Source organism: Bicyclus anynana, chromosome 26 (assembly GCF_947172395.1).
Source record: "Bicyclus anynana chromosome 26, ilBicAnyn1.1, whole genome shotgun sequence".
Classification (NCBI taxonomy): domain Eukaryota; kingdom Metazoa; phylum Arthropoda; class Insecta; order Lepidoptera; family Nymphalidae; genus Bicyclus; species Bicyclus anynana.
Window position 1 is genome coordinate 6,329,709 of NC_069108.1, and position 20,358 is coordinate 6,350,066.

Consider the following 20,358-nt stretch of genomic DNA (forward strand, 5'->3'; position numbering starts at 1 on the left):
CACAAGCTATGTCTGTAAACTTATTTTTATGTAAGAACTGTCCAAATTTAAGTGCACGAATAGAAGTACCCGCAGATGGGTCTAAGGTTTCCCTGGAGACTTGAATGATATATGGGCCTTTGTCGTTATTATTGTCGTATTCTTTGGGGCCATCTGCAAAGGATGGGTGGGTAAAAACAGTCTGGAAGGAAGATTGGGTTAGATCAGGGGAAGTTTTTTTCCCACTATCGTTTGACGGCCTGTTATCATCGACAGGACGCCTTCTGTTTGTACCCTGTGCTTTTTCTGAACCACCGGGGTGTGGAGGCTTCCGAGGCGGCGGATCCACCTCCATGCCTACCTGTGTGACTACTTGTAACTCACCACCACCAAAAGATGATAGTAAAACACAAAAATCAGCTACTTTTCACAAAAAAAAAACACTCGAAATATATTAATATACACCGCACGTGTGTAAACCTAAGCCGACGCGCGCGAAGTCCTCGAATCGAAATTATTCTTGGATTTTTATAACCTAAAACGACAAGTGACAATGACAAAGTCAAAGTGATAAGTGACATGACACTTGACAGTGACGCCGACTCAGACCATTTACTAAACGTATGAACCACAGATTATATTATTTATGAGTAAAAATATGAACATGAATGTTACAATTCATTCACCAACATTTGTCTGTATATTTTTTGAAGATGACCTAGCTTTAGTCGAGTATGAACGATTTTTGGGCGGTAAATCCAAAAATAGTTGTCCGAACTCATAATGCTAGTTCAGACTACTTTAGTATTTTAGACTCTAAGAAAAGATTTTATTCTAAGCCATTTCATCCATTACTTTCTTTCACGTTTCTCGGGAGTTTATGCGGTATGCCAATAAAAAGTAGCCACAGTTATAATTAATGTTGAAAATGAAGAGCCGGAGTGACACCAGTGAATGAGTAAGTCTTAAAACCATTTGGATTGGAGTGACGCCTCAGTTCTAAGCCGCAGTTTTATGATTGGAATGATCGTCATTGTCAATGACTGGCTTTTTTGATTATCTAGCTCAATTGCGAAATGCCGATTTCAATCTCATATTACATCCTGTCAACGTCAAAGTATGATTTTCGTTTCGCGAAACGACACTATCGATAAAATTTAAAAGTAAGAATTTTTTTTTTTTTTTTGCAGTGACATGACAATTTCCACCGAACTGTAAATGTGAATATTTTTTTGATATAAATTTATACCAACTGCCAAGAATATTTTAATCCAAAATATCTCGTAGTCCGTTTGTGATCCAAATAAAAGCGTTTCTGTGTTTGTATGTTATAAAGAATTAGATATTAAGATAATAATAGGTATAGTTTATAAGAGCTAAGTGCCTACATCTAAGATAAATAATTTAAAATTATTTGTAAAGTTGTAAGTACCCTAAAAGTTAATATTATCTTTTCCTTTTGTATGAGTAATGTTTTAATTATGAAACCAAATCTCTACACCAAATTACTCATACAAAATACATATTTTTAGATAGGTAGAAGAACACATTAATGTTCAATCATTATTCTAAAGTATGTAGGTTTAGAAGTATAAAAAAATATCTAAAAAAATCTAATCTAAGTTAAATTTTACGTCTAATTAGAAAATCAAATGATTCCAATAAACATTAGAATATTTTTTTTATTATATATAGTTTTCTGATTAGAAATGTGTCTGATAATATGTATGAAAAATTGTTTCACTGGAAAGAGAAAAATTCAAAATCTGCAATGATAAAATTGCATGTGTCAGTAATTATAATAAATAATTATAAAAAAATTTAATATTCAGGTGATTCGGGCTATGCACCCAAGCCATACTTATTGACGCCAATACTTGAACACTGTTGAACGCTGTTTTGGTGTACTGAAAACTAGATGGCGATGTCTTCTTACAAGGGCATTGCATTATGCACCTGTTAAAGCAGCGAAAATTGTTAATGCTTGTGCTGTTCTACATAATGCATTCAATGCACTATAGTCAGATCGGGTAGGTATTTTAAACAATGTAAATAAACAAAAACAGCTGACTCAGGAGTGCTCAACATTTTACTACAGCATTATTTACGAATATTGTCATGAAATAAAACTTCCTTTGATAACCAATATTTTTTTTATTCTATATTCCTATATCCTGTTATTTATCTAACAGATAATGTTTCACTTATATTCAGGGTTCCGTAGTCAATAAAGAACCCTTATAGTTTTGTTTTTTATTATGTATAAGCAAGCATAAGGTATCCTCGACATATTTAAACACATTAATCAAAACGGTTTTCTCGGAGGACGATAAGGGTGATAGCTTCGTACGTTTCTTTTTTGGTGACGGAAACGATAGCAATGCGGAATAACTGCTCCGGCTAGTACCAGGCTCCGCTTCATTCATTTTCGTACTAAACTAAATAAAATTAATAAATTAATTAATTAAACAAATAAAAAACCCGACTGCCTATATGATACAAAAACTGAAAAGAAAAAAAACAAGCTCAGTCCAGAAGTGTAGAAAAAAATAAGAAAACAGTCGGGACCTATTATATTGAATATAATGATTTACGTCTACATTTTTTAATAGGTCCCCACTTTAGTTTAATCAGTTTTTGTATCATTTATGCAGTCGGGTTATTCGTTTATTTAATTATTTTATTTCATAATTTTTAGTTAGATAGATGGTGAATTTCGGATTTATTTGTTACGTTTGTTACAAAGTACGATAGTGTATACCTACGTCCAACCGAGGATAAGTAAATATTCAAAAAAATCTACGGAACCCTCGGTGGGCGAATCCGACTCGCACATGTCGAGTTTTATAATCAATATATTTAATTTAGTCTATTTAAGGTATTTTATAACTACACTTCATAAACCTTATAGTCGTCCGCCTCGCGTATTATGTATATACAATTAATAAATAACGTTTTTCTAATTGTAGTTTTTTGTTGGCCATTATATACCATTTTGAAATTCTCACAAAAAGCCCTTGAATTTGATTCCCTTGTTGCAATATTTAAAAAAAAATCACCTCGATTCTATAGCATCTCACAGTCGTCTTGTTGGTTTTTTTTTTAATTTCACCTATCTAAGAACACTTGGGTTATTAAAACAAATCTAAGGATATCTGAATTACGTAAATCCGTTCAGCGGTTTCGAAGATATGAGGTAATAAATAATACATACAAGATACGCGCGAAAAACAAACAACAAATAAACAATAATTAACAACAACAACGAAACGAGAACAAAACGAAATAATAAAAATTACAAAGGAAGAAAATACGCACAACAGTCTGGATTTAGTTAACGAATACTGTGAGGTAGGAGTATTATTCACAGACAACAAATAAAGTAGTGTTTTGTGCTGTGAAGTGTGTGTGTGTGAAATGTCAAATCTTCTTTCACTTAATAACACAAAATCAAAAAATTAATCATAGTATAGGTATTTCTGCAATAAATGAAAGGTAAAATTCACATTAAAATAAAAGAAAACATCTTCTTTTGATATGAAAATACGACATTTATAAAAATTATTAAAGTTATTATTTAATTTTATAAATGCACATTTAATACCCATAAAACTCAATATCTTTATTTTTCATAATGGTTTGTGACTCATGTCTGCTTGGGTTCTTTTTATGTCGTTTGTATTGTTTTTGTGCAAACTCTATATATTTAACATAGAGGAATTAGAAATGGAAATGCATCGCACCCAAATGCAGCAACAAAATTGTCTGTCGTTTTTTGAAAGGGACGAGGTAAACTCAGTCATCGAAAATATTTAACAAGAATAAATAATAAAATATTTAACAAGAATAATATAATCTGTACACAGAACGTTAAATTAATGGATCGATGTTCTGTTCGTTCGTTCGTTAGAAGAATAGAATCGATTTTTCTTTTAGATATTGTTTTTATTACAAATTTATTATAAATTATAATTATGTTTTTGACGACCTCCGTGGCGCACTGGTACGCGCGGTGGATTTACAAGACGGAGGACCTAGGTTCGATCCCCGGCTGGGCCGATTGAGAATTTCTTAATTGTGCCAGGTCTGGCTGGTTACCACCCTACCTACAAAACGTACCGCTAAGCGATTTAGCGTTCCGGTATGATGTCGTGTAGAAATCATACCGTCCATCTTAGATTTCATCATCACTTACCATCAGGTGAGACTGAAATCAAGGGCTAACATGTAAAGAATAACAAAAATAAAATAGAAATATTTTCAAATTGAACGTCACGTCATCTTTTACTGAATTAGAAGTTGTTGGCCGTTTTTCATGCCATTGAACTACTTACTACACAAACCGGAATATTTAGGGAGTTTTTTAGACGACGAAAACGATTACAACAATGAAACATCGATACAATCGAACAATCTAACGCGTTTGTTAGTTTTTTTACACGCGTTAGCCGCTCAACTATCCCAGTCGATTTTACAAACACTTCTAAATGCCCCGCTCTATATAGATAGATCGTTGATTCTTTGACAGAGAGGTAACGTCTTGCGAGGTAGGTCCTTCTATTATTGGTCCGAGATAATTAATTTATTGTTTGTGAATCCGGGCTCAAAAGGGCTAGAACCCAGAGCCGTAAAGCTTATTATTAAAAATACAATGTATGTGAATCGAAACCAGGGGGGGGACAGTTCCATACATTCTCAGCAATTTGTTGACTTACAGGCCATCTAGATCTAGTAGTGAAACAACTTTTCGACTAAGTTGGTAAAAATATCTCAACAGATGGCAGCAATTCCATCGCTAATCTTAGTGTGCCCAGTATCAATATTTGCAACCATTTCGTAATATTTAATAATTTTAACGATAATGAAAAAAATAGTAACTCTGTAATAATCTCATAGACCACTACATGAAATATATATTTAAATATATTTAAATCGTTTTGCAAATCAAACTTCTTCATTTAATAAAATATGTGACGCATACGTTATAGAGTGTTTGGTTAGTTTTTAAGTAACAAATGGCAACTACGCAACAATATTAACTAAATGGCTAAGATGATATGAAGTAATAATCTTTATATTATGTCCGGGAACAAAATATTTATAGTATGTGATATTCATGGGGAGGCAAGGCGTTTTTCTTCCAAGCCATTTTCCAGTCCTTAATGCGTTTGATTGCAAATAATGTCTACAGATTGGTTACGACGTCATATACTTTTCTATATTTATTCTGCAATTATTTTTTTAAATAAAAATGTTTTGACTCCTTAGTTTTGTCCGATTTCCCGTGAATATCACATAAACAGTTTTTACAGTATGATCATGAATTAAATTGTGTTGGTTGCGATTGTAAGTTATTAGGTTAAGTATATTAATTTCAACATAGCCATGAACTGTCATCTGGTCCAGTGGTGTACATGGTCGAACGGAGTATAACAAAGATATGTGTAATTAGAAGGAATAGTCATGGGTTCGAGCCCGGGTGAGGAATGGATTACATCACAATATATTTTTTTTTTGTTTTTTTTATTTGTTTTTCTTAATTAGTTTTTTTTAATATTTTTTGTGTTTTATTAAACCTCGATTAAAATCTCCATTTAAATAAAATTGCCGCTGTTTTAGTAGTACCTATAAGTTTACTCCAAACCGCAGTTGGCGCTTCAATTTAAGCCACCGAAAATCTTCAAGAGGGCTCTCTTTTCCCATATACTTATTATACTCTTTGATCGAAACGAAAAGTGTCGCCCTAAAAGAACCTTTTTGAGAAGTGATATTGTTGTGTAAAAAGCCTAAAGTTGTGGACTATAGTTCCTGCAGAAGAGGAAATAATAAACATTCCTTCCCCTAGAAGCGTAGGCAATTCAGACTCTCATGAAGATCAAGACATTGATGGAGAAGCTATAAGAAATGTCTTAGTACAACGTCTTTGGTCAGGACGATCATGATCATGAGCCCATTTTATGGATATGTTGTAGACCTGTAGCTCAATTGCGAAATGCCGATTTCAATCTCATATTACATCCTGTCAACGTCAAAGTATGATTTTCGTTTCGCGAGTTTGTGTTGCAATCGCTAATAGAGCAATGTGGATAATGACATTATCGATAAGATTTAAAAGAATGAAAAATTGTTTTGTTTTCAAGTTGTTTAGCCATTTGAACCGTGATAAAATCAACATTCAACGGGGTTTTAACTGTTAAAACACAAAAGGGTTTTTTAATGGCATAAACTTATAAATTATATCGTTTTACAACTGACAAGAATATATTATTAATCCAAATCCAAGCTTCTCATTGTTTAGAATTATAACAACATAAATAATATTATATAGTTTTTTAAGAGAGAAGTACTTACCTTTAAGACCTTATCAATTTTAGTCTAAATTAGTAAGGTAGCCCTACTGAGTGCTGACCACAGACCACAAATGAAGGTGCTGACAGCTCTAGTCTCTACCACAAAACGCAGAGGCCAGAGACGACAGTTGGACGAGAGGGTCGCTACCACAGATTATTAGATACGCCCTTATATTAATTTACTCTTTGGTCGCTACCAAAGAGTAAATTAATCATAATCGCTCTCGCTCAAAGTCAAAGAAAAATAGTAGGTATTTAAAATTTTAAAGTGTAAGAATGAAATGATGAATATGTTCCTTGATGATGAGCAAGGAACATATTCTGTGGTGTAAATCGATAACGAAATACGAGTACGACGGTCCAAAATTAGCTTTTAAAATTTAAATAAAATCAAGATGAGACATGAATCAGTGAAGGTATTTATCTATAATTATTAATGACAGTTAATTTACTTTGCATGATATATTACATATCGTTTATGTTTAATAAAAAATTATGTTTTTATATTTCAGGTCCTACACAAAACAAAAAATACAATCTTCCCGACAAGCTTTCTTACATGGCTTATCCACTGGGCTTTGATGCCTTACAGGCAAAGGAAGACTCCTTGTTGTCTCACACATTGGAAGTGAAAAAGGTTTTGTGGAGGATGGCTTGCTAATATTTGAAGCAAGAAAGGGTCTTGATGACTATCGCAAGGAGATGAACTCAACAATGTATGAAACGTGGTTAAAACAAATTCTCCCAAAATTGAAATTAATATAAAATATCCTATAAGTACAGTAATAATATGGTTTTTGAGATTTTGGCTACAGAAGAACTCTCCAGATGTTTATGAAACAAAATAAGATGTTCCCTTGCCCTCAGAACTCATGATGGCATCTTTAGTCACAAGTAAGTTACAATTAACTACCTTAGAGCAGCATTTCCCAATCTTTGTTCTACTGTGACCCGGTAAACATGCTCCTTCGTGACACACTTAAGTTTTGGACCCATAATACCTACAATCCATATGCAATGCACCATGGTTTGTCAAGACTTCAGAAACACATATATATTTATATTAACATCCTGTTATGAAGGAAATAGACAGATCACTACAAGAGTGGTCCTGAAATGGACCATCTCCTTTCAGGGTTCCCAACTTAGGGGTTTTCCCCCCAGATTTAGGGGGCAAATAAGTGAAATGGGATTTTTTTAGGGGTATTTCCAGGGATTTTTTGACTCTTTAATATTTTTAAATTGATGATAATTTTAATATTTCTTTCTTCGCCTAGTGACTTATAACGACATATAATACGTTATTCTACAACCACTCTGAGGCAATTGGAGGCAATTTTCATCGAATAAAAAAAATTGGTAAATTTGTTCATTGTCAACATGTATGATTTAAAAAAATCTGAATCTTCAGATAAAGACGTAGTATTTTGTCTGTATTAAATATGGACTTTTGAAACATATGACAACATATTATTTTTAAATTATTATGAATTTATATTTTTTAGGGGGACAACTCAATAATTAAGGCGATTTTAGGGGTTTTTGACACCAACTTTAGCGATAAATATTTTGGAGAGTTGGTAACACTGTCTCCTTTAGTAAATTGTTAATTTTGTACTTCAGAAAAGAAAATAAGCTACTTGTTGTTGTGAAAAGATTAATAAAAAAAAGTCAAACAGGTGTTGAAAGTTAAGTTCTTAACTTAACTTTCAATATCGTATTTGTGAAAATTGATGCATAATACTATGAGAAATATTAATTTGTACAAACAAAAAGGAGATTTAACCCTACGTCTTACGAGACACAGGCATAAGTTAGTTACTTCTGCATATTGTCTCCAAAGAGTAAAAAAACTTTTGTAGGTTTGGGTGTACTCTTCTATGACAAGATCCCCAAGACTGTGATGGACCTGCCCATGCATAGCTTTAAGCAATGTGTTAAAAACATTTACTTAATAGTCGTTAGTTAGTTACTACACCATTGATGAGTTCCTTAATGATAAAGTTGCTTGGAGGCCATTGGATCAGCTTCCGCCTTCACACAGGAAGTAAAACTATAAGAAATTGTAATGTTGTCATCAAATGTAAATTATAATATTGTATGATTTTTTAAAAGAGCAACTGTTGAGTTTCTTTCCAGTTTCTTGTCAGCAGAATCTGCCTTCCGAACCTGTGGTAGAATCTTTACAAATAGTCAACTGATGTATCAAAAGTGCTTGTAAACTGAGCCTACTTGAAATAAATGAATTTTGAGTTTTTTTTTTTTTAATTTTGAGATATAGCAGATGCCCAGCGGTTTCACCCACATAGATAGTTTCCGTAGAGCCTTAGCACTCGCGATAAATGTTGCTTCCTACTGGTATAAGAATTTTTAAAATCAGTTCAGTATTATAGGACGGCGCGCAGTTTCATCCGTATGGTTCACACTTCTGTAGGAATATGGAAATAAAATATAGCCTATAGCACTCGGGGATAATGTAGCTTCCCAACAGTGAAAGAATTTTTCATATCCGTTCAGTAGTAGCCTATTCAATGCAAACAAACAAATTTCCTCTTTATAATATTAGTATAGATATAGATATTGACATGCTCTACTATAATATATTATTTTTCGTATGTTTTCAGGGTGCAATGAAAGAACAATATGGCAGCAAAATGAAATTTTTGATGGCCTCATAAATTTCAGCAGTTTCAGGCGCAGTGGTATGCGCGGTGGATTTACGAGATGGAGGTCCTGGGTTTGATCCCCGGCTGGGCTAATTGAGGTTTTCTTAATTAGTCTAGGTCTGGCTGGTGGGAGGCATCAGCCGTGGCTAGTTACCACCTTACCGACAAAGACGTACCGCCAAGCCATTTAGCGTTCTGGTACAATGTCATGTAGAAACCAAAAGGGATGGATTTTCCTCCTTCTTCTTCCATGTTAACCCGCTTCCATCTTAGACTGCATCATCACTTACCATTAGGTGAGATTGTAGTCAAGGGCTAACTAGAATAAAAAAAAAACATCCGAACATCAATTGACGTCTAGTACTAAATATGGGCCTAAGAACTGCGAAAAGATTAACTCTTACATTCGTTATAAGGTCTGTGGCGTGCACTAGGTTTTTAACTGGGGTTTTGACGACCTGTCTTTCATAGTTATAGTCTGGCAAGTTCGTTGATGACACTCCCATGATATGCGGGCGGGCGGAAAGACTGCGCGGGTGTGAAATCGTGCGTGCGGGGAAGTGAGGTGCATTGTGTCGGTGTTTCATTCATCGCTATAAGTAGATATAAAAAAAAATATATCTTCACAATAACGCTTTCGTAATTTACGGGTAGCCCATATTCAGCAGATTTTATTGCATTGTGAATTACACATCCAATACCTATTAATTCCTTTTTTTTCCGTGATGATTGTTATTTCGTCAATAAATTGTTAGTTCCTCGCCTAAGCTGCGCCTCCAAAATTTATGTTGGCATTGTCTGATTATTATCTGTCAACACTTTGTTTAAATAATTGACAATTGTCAGAAGTTTCGCCAGGTTGGTCTTGAATATTTAAAAATTTTAATTGGTCGCCTGGATTTCATCCATGAGGATTTCCTCCTAAAATAAAAAAATAAGCGTCTGTGGTCAGGGCTGTCTATCGATGAGTCTTTAGTAAACTCTCTGCTAAGGCTGTTCTAAATTGTCGGTGCTGTAAGTTGTTGGTTTGTAAATAACAAAACAGTTAAATATGGCTGCATTAAAGTCGTCAAAAAAGTTTTTATACCAAACTTTATTCCAAACCCTCTCGACTGGCTGACATCATTTATAATTAAATTATATATGTAGCAGGCGAATTCGTTTTTATTTACAGATGAAACATTTCGTCCGTTGCGCCTTAACAAAGATATTTGTATTTGTCTTGTTTCACGTCAATTCTTACGAACGTACCGAAAACTACGCGCACATTGCGTAAAACACACGCGCAAAAATAAAAATATGATCTTGACTCTTCCGACTCGACTCCACTGGCTGACTTGACAAATACTGATCTTTCGCATCTACGCCGCCCATGTGCTTGTATAGTCAAGTATTAGGCTTGGATGTAGATAGTTAAATTGTACTTTTTATGTTTCCCAATAATATAAATAGCAAGATCATGCTTACTATATTAGCGTCACGCATTATGTCGATAATGTAATGTAATTTATATTTATTTTCGAGAGTGTCATGTTAAAATGGGCCTTTATGTTGTGTGCCTTCTCGAAGGAGAGGTGGCAAATGGGTAAGGAATTGTAAATCCTCTTACCTTCGCAAGAGGAGTAGTCTATGGACCTCTTGCTAAAAGTTCGAATAAATAATTTTCTAATTAACTACAATTATGATACCTTTGCTTGGGATTTGAAATTATCATTTGATGTAACTAAATAAAGATAGTAGATTAGCTGAAGTAGCTCGAGAACAGGCTACATAATATAACGATGATAGTTTACATTTTCACGGAAATGAAAAAGTATTTTCTATAAGGTTGCACGCCTTAAGATTTATGAATCGTTATTCCTACATCTGGTACTAATGAATGAATGATCGTTTATTCAGAAAAGTGTAGGTCGAACTTTAAGAAGAACTCTAGGACGAAGTCTTAGAGTGCCTCTCCATTACTAAAGGTGGGCGGTTAATTTTCTAAACTATTCCTTGTGCTTGGCTAGGCGGAAAAGTTCTTCGACTGTCTTCATTCCAGTCCACTCCCTAGTGTTTCGTAGCCAGGACTACTTTCTTCAGCCTACTCCTTCTTGCCCATCATAATAGTTTAAAGCAAACGGTGAGATCTTCCGCTGCTTGATGGTTTTAAAAAGCTCAGTCTTCTTTTGCATTCTGGCAAGAACCTCGGTGTTAGACACTTTCGCCGTCCAGCTTATGCGGAGCATTCTGCGGTATGTCCACATCTCGAAGGCTTCCAGCTTTTTACGTAGGTCTTCACTAGGGTTCACATCGATTTGGACGAGGTAAGTTTTACTCCCAAATTTTACGCCCAAATCGATGTCTTGTTTTTGCAAAGTTTTGGATGCATAATTGATGTCTTTTTTGCATGAATTAGCAAAGCAACACGACCTCGAACTTAGCACCGACTATAATAATAGCCCGCCTTTTCAAAGGTCATATCGAATCTGTGGTTAATCAACCTTCCAAATAGCAGCCGATATTTTGGCAACATTATCGCTTACAAGTACAACCACTTCATTTTGAATTTACCATTCATTGATTTTTGCTTGCAATGAGTTGTGAAGATTTTAAGCAGTGTGCCTTTCGGAAAAAAAGATGCAACTTACAGCAGACAAGCGAGGTCGCTTAGATTCCGTATTAACTTTAGCTACCCGATGAAAGTTCAACACATCATTGGGAGCGAGCTCAAAATTAAGCACCCTAGCCAGTTGTTGAATTAACGTCAAGAGATTTTCAGAACGATGCTCAGGAACACATTGTATTTCAACATTACTCTTACTGGATTGGTATCTGACATACTTTAAGTTCAATTTCCGACGACTTTGACCTCAACTCCAAGTTTTCAGCCTCAGGTTTTGAAATTCTGTCAGTTAAAACTTATACATCGATTGCTGCTCGTCGTTACTTTCGGCTAAGAACGTCAAAGATTTAATCGCTTCATTTAATTCGTCTCGCATAACTAAACTGGACTTTCTTTTTATTAAAAAAGTACAAAAATTAAAAAAAGGTGAGTGTGACAGATATGTTACATTGTCATAAAATGTTCTTATAACACGTTCGCTGCGGAACGAGGTCAATTGACCTGACCAGTGCAAAGAGCGTAACTTTCTTTCGGATTAGAATAGAAAAGAGGTGAATATATATTTATGAAGCCAGGATTCCATGCCATACTTATTCTTAATACGAGGTCAAAAGACCTCGTGCCGCACTGTAAGAATAAAATTTTGACTACAGTGCGGCATGGGGTTATTTGACCTCGTGTTTTCTTTTGCTTATATATTCTAAACAAACGAATCCGCTGAGGTAAACCTTCAAACATAGATTAATAGATTCTTTATTTTATCAAAAAAAAAATCCCTTTAACTTTATTATATTGAAGCTAAAAAAAGGATATTAGCATCTTCAAGAGTTAAGAGGTTAATAAACCTCGTTCCGCACCACAGAAAGGTTTATTACAAGGTCAAAAAACCTCGTTCCGCACCAGGGGAAAGTACAGAAAAATCAGTGCCGCAGCGAACGTGTTAAGATGTATGGAAGGCCCTGTAATAATCATTTTGTTTGTTATAGCATAAAGTTACGCCACACTTCTCACACACGGTGTGTGTTACGCCATCACATTTAGGATACTTACACCGGATCCTCTTCTCAGCTGGTCAGCCCAGGCTAATATCCAAATTGATCTTGTACAGCTACTGGAGAGACATACTGAGCTGGACCTTAACGCCTTTTTGCTTGAATTTCCGGCTCAATGTTTCGCCGTGTAATATTTGCCTTTGTCCCAATCTTGCATAATATCGTAGCATCTCAGAAATCGGCTGACGACAACAGATTCTCGCTCATGTTTTTGGTTTTGTACACTCTCGTATACAGAAACCAGGCATTGGAGATGGCAAAGTCTAAGAAATGGTAAACCACCATCCATGTGATGGTTATATTCTTCCACTACGTTCGGTCGATCAATGGTTACATATTCATAAATTAAATAATTTACGTTACTGAGAAATGTATTTGATTTATTAACATAATATTTTACTTTGACGTTTCCAATGCTTTGATGGAGGGATTTATGAGACTTTTTTGTACATCATACAACTCTATTTTGATCAGATAGGATGCTCTCGCTCCATCGTTGAATTTTTTTTTTTTTTCGTGTTCCAATTTTATCTGCAATCAGTTTTACAACTTTAATCAGATGTGATGTGAGGCTGTTGGCAGTTGGAGCGTGATTCCAGCAAACCATCTACTCTAATTTTTTTTTTTTTTCATATACATATTTTTGTTAACTTAGAAGGTCTTTTAGGCTATTAAAGTATGTCATTTCTTTTTGGCGTTTGGTGTAGGATCTTGTTTTAAGTGCGATCAATAGGGTGCCTCTCTATTCTCTCCTGATATCTGGTTTTGTATTTTTGGATTTCGTCATGGACCGTATCAACCTTCAAGTGATGGTGTATTTCATTAGTAGTGACGAACCACGGAACACCACTTATTGTGGTTCGTCGCTCGTCGATCGTTGGAATTTGATGAAATATATGTAGTCACATTGTCCTTATTACTTCGAGCAACTGTTGAACAGTTTAACTTTGGTTTATTTTTTGCTTGCATATCAAAAAACATGTCTAGAGATTCTTGTTTTCTCTTTTTTGCAGGTATTTCAGTAATAAATGTATCTTGTGTTGCCTCTTCTCTGTTATCACTAACAGGAAATAAACTTTTTGTAAGTGTTATTATATTCTTGACTGCTAGGACTATATGATTTGTTCTGCAACAATAGAAGCCTAGTGTTAAAATAATTATGTATATCTATACATTTATATTTGCTATTTTACAAAAATAATATTTAATGACACTTACCTCCATTGTACAAAACACAACACAACAAAGTAAAATAAAATTTAAATAAAAACTTAACACATGTCTTACAGTAAGACTTGATTATATTATATATTACTATTCGTTTACTTTAGTGTTAGTGTATTATAAATACACTTGAGAAATATAAAGTCTTGAGTTTTTTCTACAATAATGTGATGGAACTGCAGGCAATTTTTAACATAATCTCACATAGTTGTTGATTTTATTGGGAGGGACAAGCTTTTTGCTCAAGTCTTTTTTTAGAAAGTTTAAATTGAGCATTCAAAAGTTTAAATTAAGTTTCAATCGCTCTTGAAAGTTCTGGGGAAATCTGGTGAAGTGTGTTTCCACTACAATGGTTTGCGTGAGGACGTCAACTATTTCTTTTATACATCTGGAAGCCGAGAGCTGGGACATAAACGACCCTAAGTTACTCCCACCTACTGATCACTTCAGCTCCCAATAAATGAGAGTGCGCATAGTAACTAAAAAATGACCTTAATTTGCTCCCACAAATCCTCTGGTCACTATCGCTTCCAAGAAAAAGAGTGCGTATAAAAACTAAAAATTATAATTTCAATAAATACCTAGGTACTTAGGTAAAAGACAACAATTGTGTGTTAGTAAAATGGCTAACATTAGTTTCGACAATCAATCTTTCTTTTAATAATTTTAATTACTAGTCTGGAACCAATCGTTACAGTGATATTTGAGATAATCTCATCATCAGTCCATTCGTGGAGAACTCCTTTCACGTTTCCCATGCGTATGATATAAAAAGTGTGGACAAAAGCTTTATACCTTGTCAACTCAAGGCTTTTATTGCTCAGAAAGTTGTTGACTTAATACCTTGCCATTGGCAAGGTATTAAATAAAAACCTTGATTTGGCAAGTTGCCAAATCAAGGTTTTTATTGCTGAGAAAGTTGTTGACTTTATACCTTGCCAACTCAAGGCTTTTATTGCTCAGAAAGTTGTTGACTTAATACCTTGCCAAATCGAGGTTTTTATTGCTGACAAAGTTGTTGACTATATACCTTGACAACTCAAGGCTTTTATTGCTCAGAAAGTTGTTGACTTACTACCTTGTCAAATCAAGGTTTTTTTGCTGAGAAAGTTGTTGACTTTATACCTTGCCAAATCAAGGTTTTTTTGCTGAGAAAGTTGTTGACTTTATACATTGCCAAATCAAGGCTTTTATTGCTGAGAAAATTGTTGACATCTGTAATAGGAAGAGACACATTTATACGATTTCTGCCTATACGTTTAACACTTCCATCACAATACCGTTTATATGGTTAGTTTTTAGGAAAGTACTACTAGTATACTTAGTTACTAGTAGTTTATTTTTTTGAAATATTTCCTCTGCTATTTCACATAATTTAATAACTGACGGTGACGGATAATGAAGGCCACCTTTGTCTTTTTTAAAATTGGAGAGTATTTTTATTTTTTTTCGGAAGAAATCATACATGATAGACAATTTTCACATTTTATTTGTACAGCTAAGCTTTTAATTTCAAATCCTGCTGTGTAAATAATCAAAGCTCGGGAATATTCTGTAAGTCGTGTTGGATCGACAAGATAATCATGATCCTCGGAAACTACCCTCACACTTCAAGGATAGCTGAAGGTCATTGTTGTCTTCGAGTAATCTGTTCCGATCTGTTGTATTGTTAATTGCAATCGCAGGCTTCGTGCAAGTTAGAATGCCAATTTCGGTTAATGGAACGCAGTTGCTTGTGGTTAGATGTGGTTCAATGTGAATTAGTAGTCGCTTAAAGGCAGCTTTGAATAGTGCCGCCGTAGGATTTTTGTTAAAACCCCCTTTTGCTTTTACGGCACTAATAGCAGATTGTTAATTGGAAAGAATCAATTCCCGAGGTTATAGTCCGAGTAGGAATTGATTCTTTACCCGTGTTAAACACTACTTTTCATTTCGAATATGAGGAAAATAAAGTTTATCTAAACTATTTATTGATACTACATAACAAATATGTAAGAAATACACTTTCGGAAAACGATTTTGTATTCTTCTTTACTCGCCACTTGATAAAATCATTGTATGTGTTTACATATTTTTCTTATGAGATTTCTGGCAAAAGATTTTCGATAACACAATTTGCCTCGTCTTTAATAATTGAATCTGGTGTCAACATTTCAGAATCGCTTGAACCCATTTTTAATATTCTTAACTTGGTTTAAATTAAGTTTTTACCTATATACCTATTTTTTTTACTTATTAGGTACTTTATCATAAAACTCTTCACATCTGACAGCATTTCTATTTTTATGTATCGACTAATTCTGATTCAACAAATTCTTGGAACACTGTATAGTCATATGAAACATGACTGCTTATAATTGTAAAATATCTTCAAATTAGGAAGTTGATGTGTACCAAAACAGTTTTTATTTATAAAGCATTCATGAAGTTACAGATTATTAGTTTTTATTCTGTTTTCGACGGCTGTTTAGACCTTATAAAAAAAGTGATAGTGTAGCAGTTTTCTTCAGGAATGTGGGTTGTATTTCAAGGCAACAAGTAATCAAAATATTACAAAAACAATTACATGTAATAGAAAATGACATTAACTGATAATGTTAATAAAAAGAATTAAAACATAGTATTGCATACCAAATGCTATTTACCTGTGTATTTATTGAGTTTTCCATAATTCTTTCACATAGGCCCAACGCAGACGACACACTTTTTGTGCGATCGAGTCTGCGGCGCACAAAAAGTCTGTATGGCGCGCAAAAAGTCTGTCGCGGATTTTTGACGGACTCAACGCACACGACGCACATTGTCAATCATTTTGTCGGCAGAACTGTAGTGCCGTACACGCCATGGAAGTGCAAAGATTGCGATGTATTATTTTATACTTGAAGTACAAAAAAAGAAGACGAAATAGAGAATTTTGGGTACATCCTATACTTTCGGATAGATTACTGAAAGGACAATTCCATATTAAACATTCAATTCTAAAACAATATCCAGACAAATTTTTTAAATTTTACAAAATGTCTATTACTACATTTAATGAGCTGCTATTAATTTTAAGTCCTGCTTTGACGCATTCGGACACAACAATGAGAAAATGTATTGGACCAGAAGAAAGGCTGTCTGTGACTCTCAGGTAAGTAAATAAAATACATAACCATTTTCAAATAATCATATATTTTTATCATTCATCTCACAAAATTAGATTTTTTTATCCTATTGTCATTTTAAGGTGCTCATTATTTAAACCAAAACATAATATGATTACTCTAACAAAACAATAATTATAACTTCTTATTAAAAAGTATAAAAAAAATAAAGATAAATTGTTACTTTTTTTCATGGCACCAAATTTTGAAATACTTACATATGATATTTGACCTGATTTTTAAACAATTATAATGATTTTTTGATTAAAACTAACGTGAGACTCGGTCATTATTAAACTTTGCTAAACGGGTTACTCACGTATACTGTCAGCTACTGGCCAACATGTTTCAACCTCATCCGGAGGTCTTTGAGTTAGAGTGCGAATCGGGACGAGTACGCGCGCGCGTCTCGATTTACATTCGCCCTGAAGAAGACCTCCGGATGAGGTTGAAACATGTTGGCCAGTAGCTGACATTATACGTGAGTAACCCGTTTAGCAAAGTTTAATAATAATAATGATGTCATAAAATAATTAAGTAACCCTAGGGGTTATTACCTACAAAATAAGAATAATTTTTGGATTTATTATTTTAAGTGAATCGTCACTTTAATTAAAATGAGGAGCTTAATGATTAAATCACAGTTAATATTGCTAATATAATTATTATAGCTTCGGGATATTAACAAGCAGTCTTCTTTTTTCTGAAATAATAATTTTCTTAAAATTCACAATCAGTCTTCTTTTTTGTAATAGGTATTATTATGATTTTTTAAATTCACTAGAATAGTCAAACAAAAGTTAAACTTACTAGAATCACAAATTATCACAGATATTTTCATAAACTTTATAGCTCACCACCGTCGTTGTCGCCAAGAGAAAATAGCGATTCATTTTCAGGAGACATTATTGAAACGTAATCTCTATGAACGGGTGAGGGCGTATAAGAAGAGCCGCTTGAGTATTGTACCGAGATTGGTCTTGGAACATATTCAAAATTTTCTACAATGTTACTGCAGTTAGAAGGCTCAGTGCTCGGTCTCACAGTAGTGTCATTTGAGTTGATCGGAGGATCAATTCGAATTATTGTATGTTCATGGGATACTTGTTGTGGTTGATTGCGAATAGACGCTGAACTGGTTAAGGCTTTCTTAAAATTTAAAATAGTTTGTATTAGTTCTATTCTTAATTGTAACTTTTCGTCTGAAGAAAATTGTTTGACGTAAGGCAGAAGGGACCGAAGAAAAGATTCATCTTCATCGGTATCGCCTAAGATTGTTCTGCTTTCGGATTTTTTGTTGTTGTTTCTCATTAGTTGATTGCCTTCTCTAAGTAGTTCTAAATACTGCTCATCGTAACAATTAGTCTTCTTCTTCGTTTGCATCTTTGGACGTTTAGAATCAATTGATTCAGTATCTGAACTGTGCACTGTGGTGACGTCTAATGATTCCGAACTTTGTTCGATTTCGATAGAAGATTCATTATTCTCTATTACTGTAAATGGCAATAAAAATAGCAGGGAATCAAAGTAAATATATTTTCTCTTCTTTTTCCTTTCGCTTCCAGAAGGAATATTTTTTTGAGCACTAAGTTCCCTTCGAAAGCAACTTCTCAAAGAGTTCCACTTCGTCTGTATTTCTTTTCCTATAAAAAAATATAATTGTCTAAGTATTTGCAAAAGGGTTTTCATTTAAGTATTCATACTTTTTTTAAATTAAATTAATATTTTTTGCAGGTATTTAGGACGAGGAATGTCGTTCGTCGAACTCGAAGAAGCTTATCTGATTGGAGCAACTACTATTCGTTCTATAGTTGAGGAAACCTGTACAGCAATTTGGGAACTATGCAAAAGTGAATGCTTTCCTGCTTTTACAGTCCAGAGATGGCAAGATATTGCGAAAAAATTCCATGATAAAACTCAATTTCCAAATTGTTTAGGGGCGGTAGATGGGAAGCACATACGTCTTAAGATGCCGCCAAACTCGGGCTCTAATTATTACAACTACAAGTCATATTTTTCTACAGTACTGATGGCCGTTGTTGATGCTAATTACTGTTTTACATTTATTGATGTTGGCGCCTATGGAAAATTCAGTGACTCTAACATTTTTAAGAACTCCACACTAGAGAAAGGAATTCTGGATGGTAAAATACCTCTACCAAATAAACAAAAACTTCCCGGTGATTTGAACGGACAACCAATGCCGTTTGTATTTGTAGGAGATGAAGCCTTTGCAATTTCATCACACGTAATGAGACCTTTTCCTGACCGCCATTTGAGCGTCCAACAGCGCATTTTTAATTACCGGTTGTCCAGAGCCCGAAGAATGGTAGAATGCGCCTTTGGAATTTTCAGCAGTAAATGGCGAATATTTCAAAAAAGTTTAGACGTAAATATGCCGTTAGCAATAAAAATAATAAAAGCAGGGTGCATTCTCCATAATTTTGTAAGAAAAAGAGACGGGATTTGTTTTGAAGAGGCGTTGTATACATGCCCTTTTGAAGATATATCTAACATAGGTGTGAGAGGGACAGATAATGGAATGGAAACGAGAAAGTATTTTGCTAATTATTTTACCTCTTCTATGGGAAGTGTTTCTTGGCAGTATAATAAAGTGTAATAAAAATATACCTACCGAATTTTGTTTTTTCATTAGACGTCATCGATGTCCAAACAGGAGCGGAATAAATATTACAGCAAACTTCATCCCACATTTTTCTTTTTAAATTTCTATCATGATATTCTGGCTTGGAAGTATCATAAATTGCTGGTCTGTTTTGTATTTCTTGTATTAGCATCGATACATCGATGTCTGGCGCCATGATGTAATACCGCGCGTACGTCGCGAGCGCAGGCTGCAGACTAAAGTGCGTGGCGTCTGCGTTAGCTCGGGTGGAAACAAGCGTTGTATTTTTTTCGCATACTTTTTGCGCGGCTCGGCGCGGCGCGGTGTGGCGCGGTCTGCCAGAATTACACGGATTATTTGTGCGCAGGACTTTTTGTGCGTCGTGTGCGTTACTGCATACGATTACATAGGTTCTATTTTCACAGACTAAAAAGTCTGTCACGGTAGTGTGTCGTCTGCGTTGGGCCATAATCTCAAATTCATAAGCGATTATACTAGCTATTAAACAAAAATTTTTATTTATTTTTTTATTTTTAAGAATTCTACTTAGACCAATTTATTTGTATTTTGGAACAGCACAGAAGTTCATTATAATTACTGAGTTGACGTGGATGTTAGAACTGTATTTAAATATTGTTCGGGCGAAATGCCCAATCGACGTTGTGTGTTCTGGGCTACTCGAAGGACCAGGTCATTTATAGTTTGACCAA

The 20,358-nt window shown here is 34.4% G+C and overlaps 1 protein-coding gene and 1 long non-coding RNA gene across 2 annotated transcripts; one reads left to right on the forward strand and one right to left on the reverse strand.

The window, feature by feature from the left end:
- The first annotated feature begins 6,497 nt into the window (after nucleotides 1-6,497).
- Nucleotides 6,498-10,561, forward strand: LOC112045820 (uncharacterized). The gene is made up of 3 exons (XR_002886829.2): nucleotides 6,498-6,745; nucleotides 6,842-7,223; nucleotides 8,954-10,561. It is a non-coding gene; the product is annotated as an uncharacterized LOC112045820 (long non-coding RNA).
- Nucleotides 10,562-17,703: 7,142 nt separating this feature from the next.
- LOC128199634 (uncharacterized) lies at nucleotides 17,704-20,117 on the reverse strand. The gene is made up of 3 exons (XM_052889875.1): nucleotides 19,658-20,117; nucleotides 18,368-18,665; nucleotides 17,704-17,725 (listed from the first exon to the last, which is right to left on the reverse strand). Exons 1-3 carry the CDS (start codon nucleotides 20,115-20,117, stop codon nucleotides 17,704-17,706), a joined length of 780 nt encoding a protein of 259 aa, XP_052745835.1.
- Between the last annotated feature and the right edge of the window lie 241 nt (nucleotides 20,118-20,358).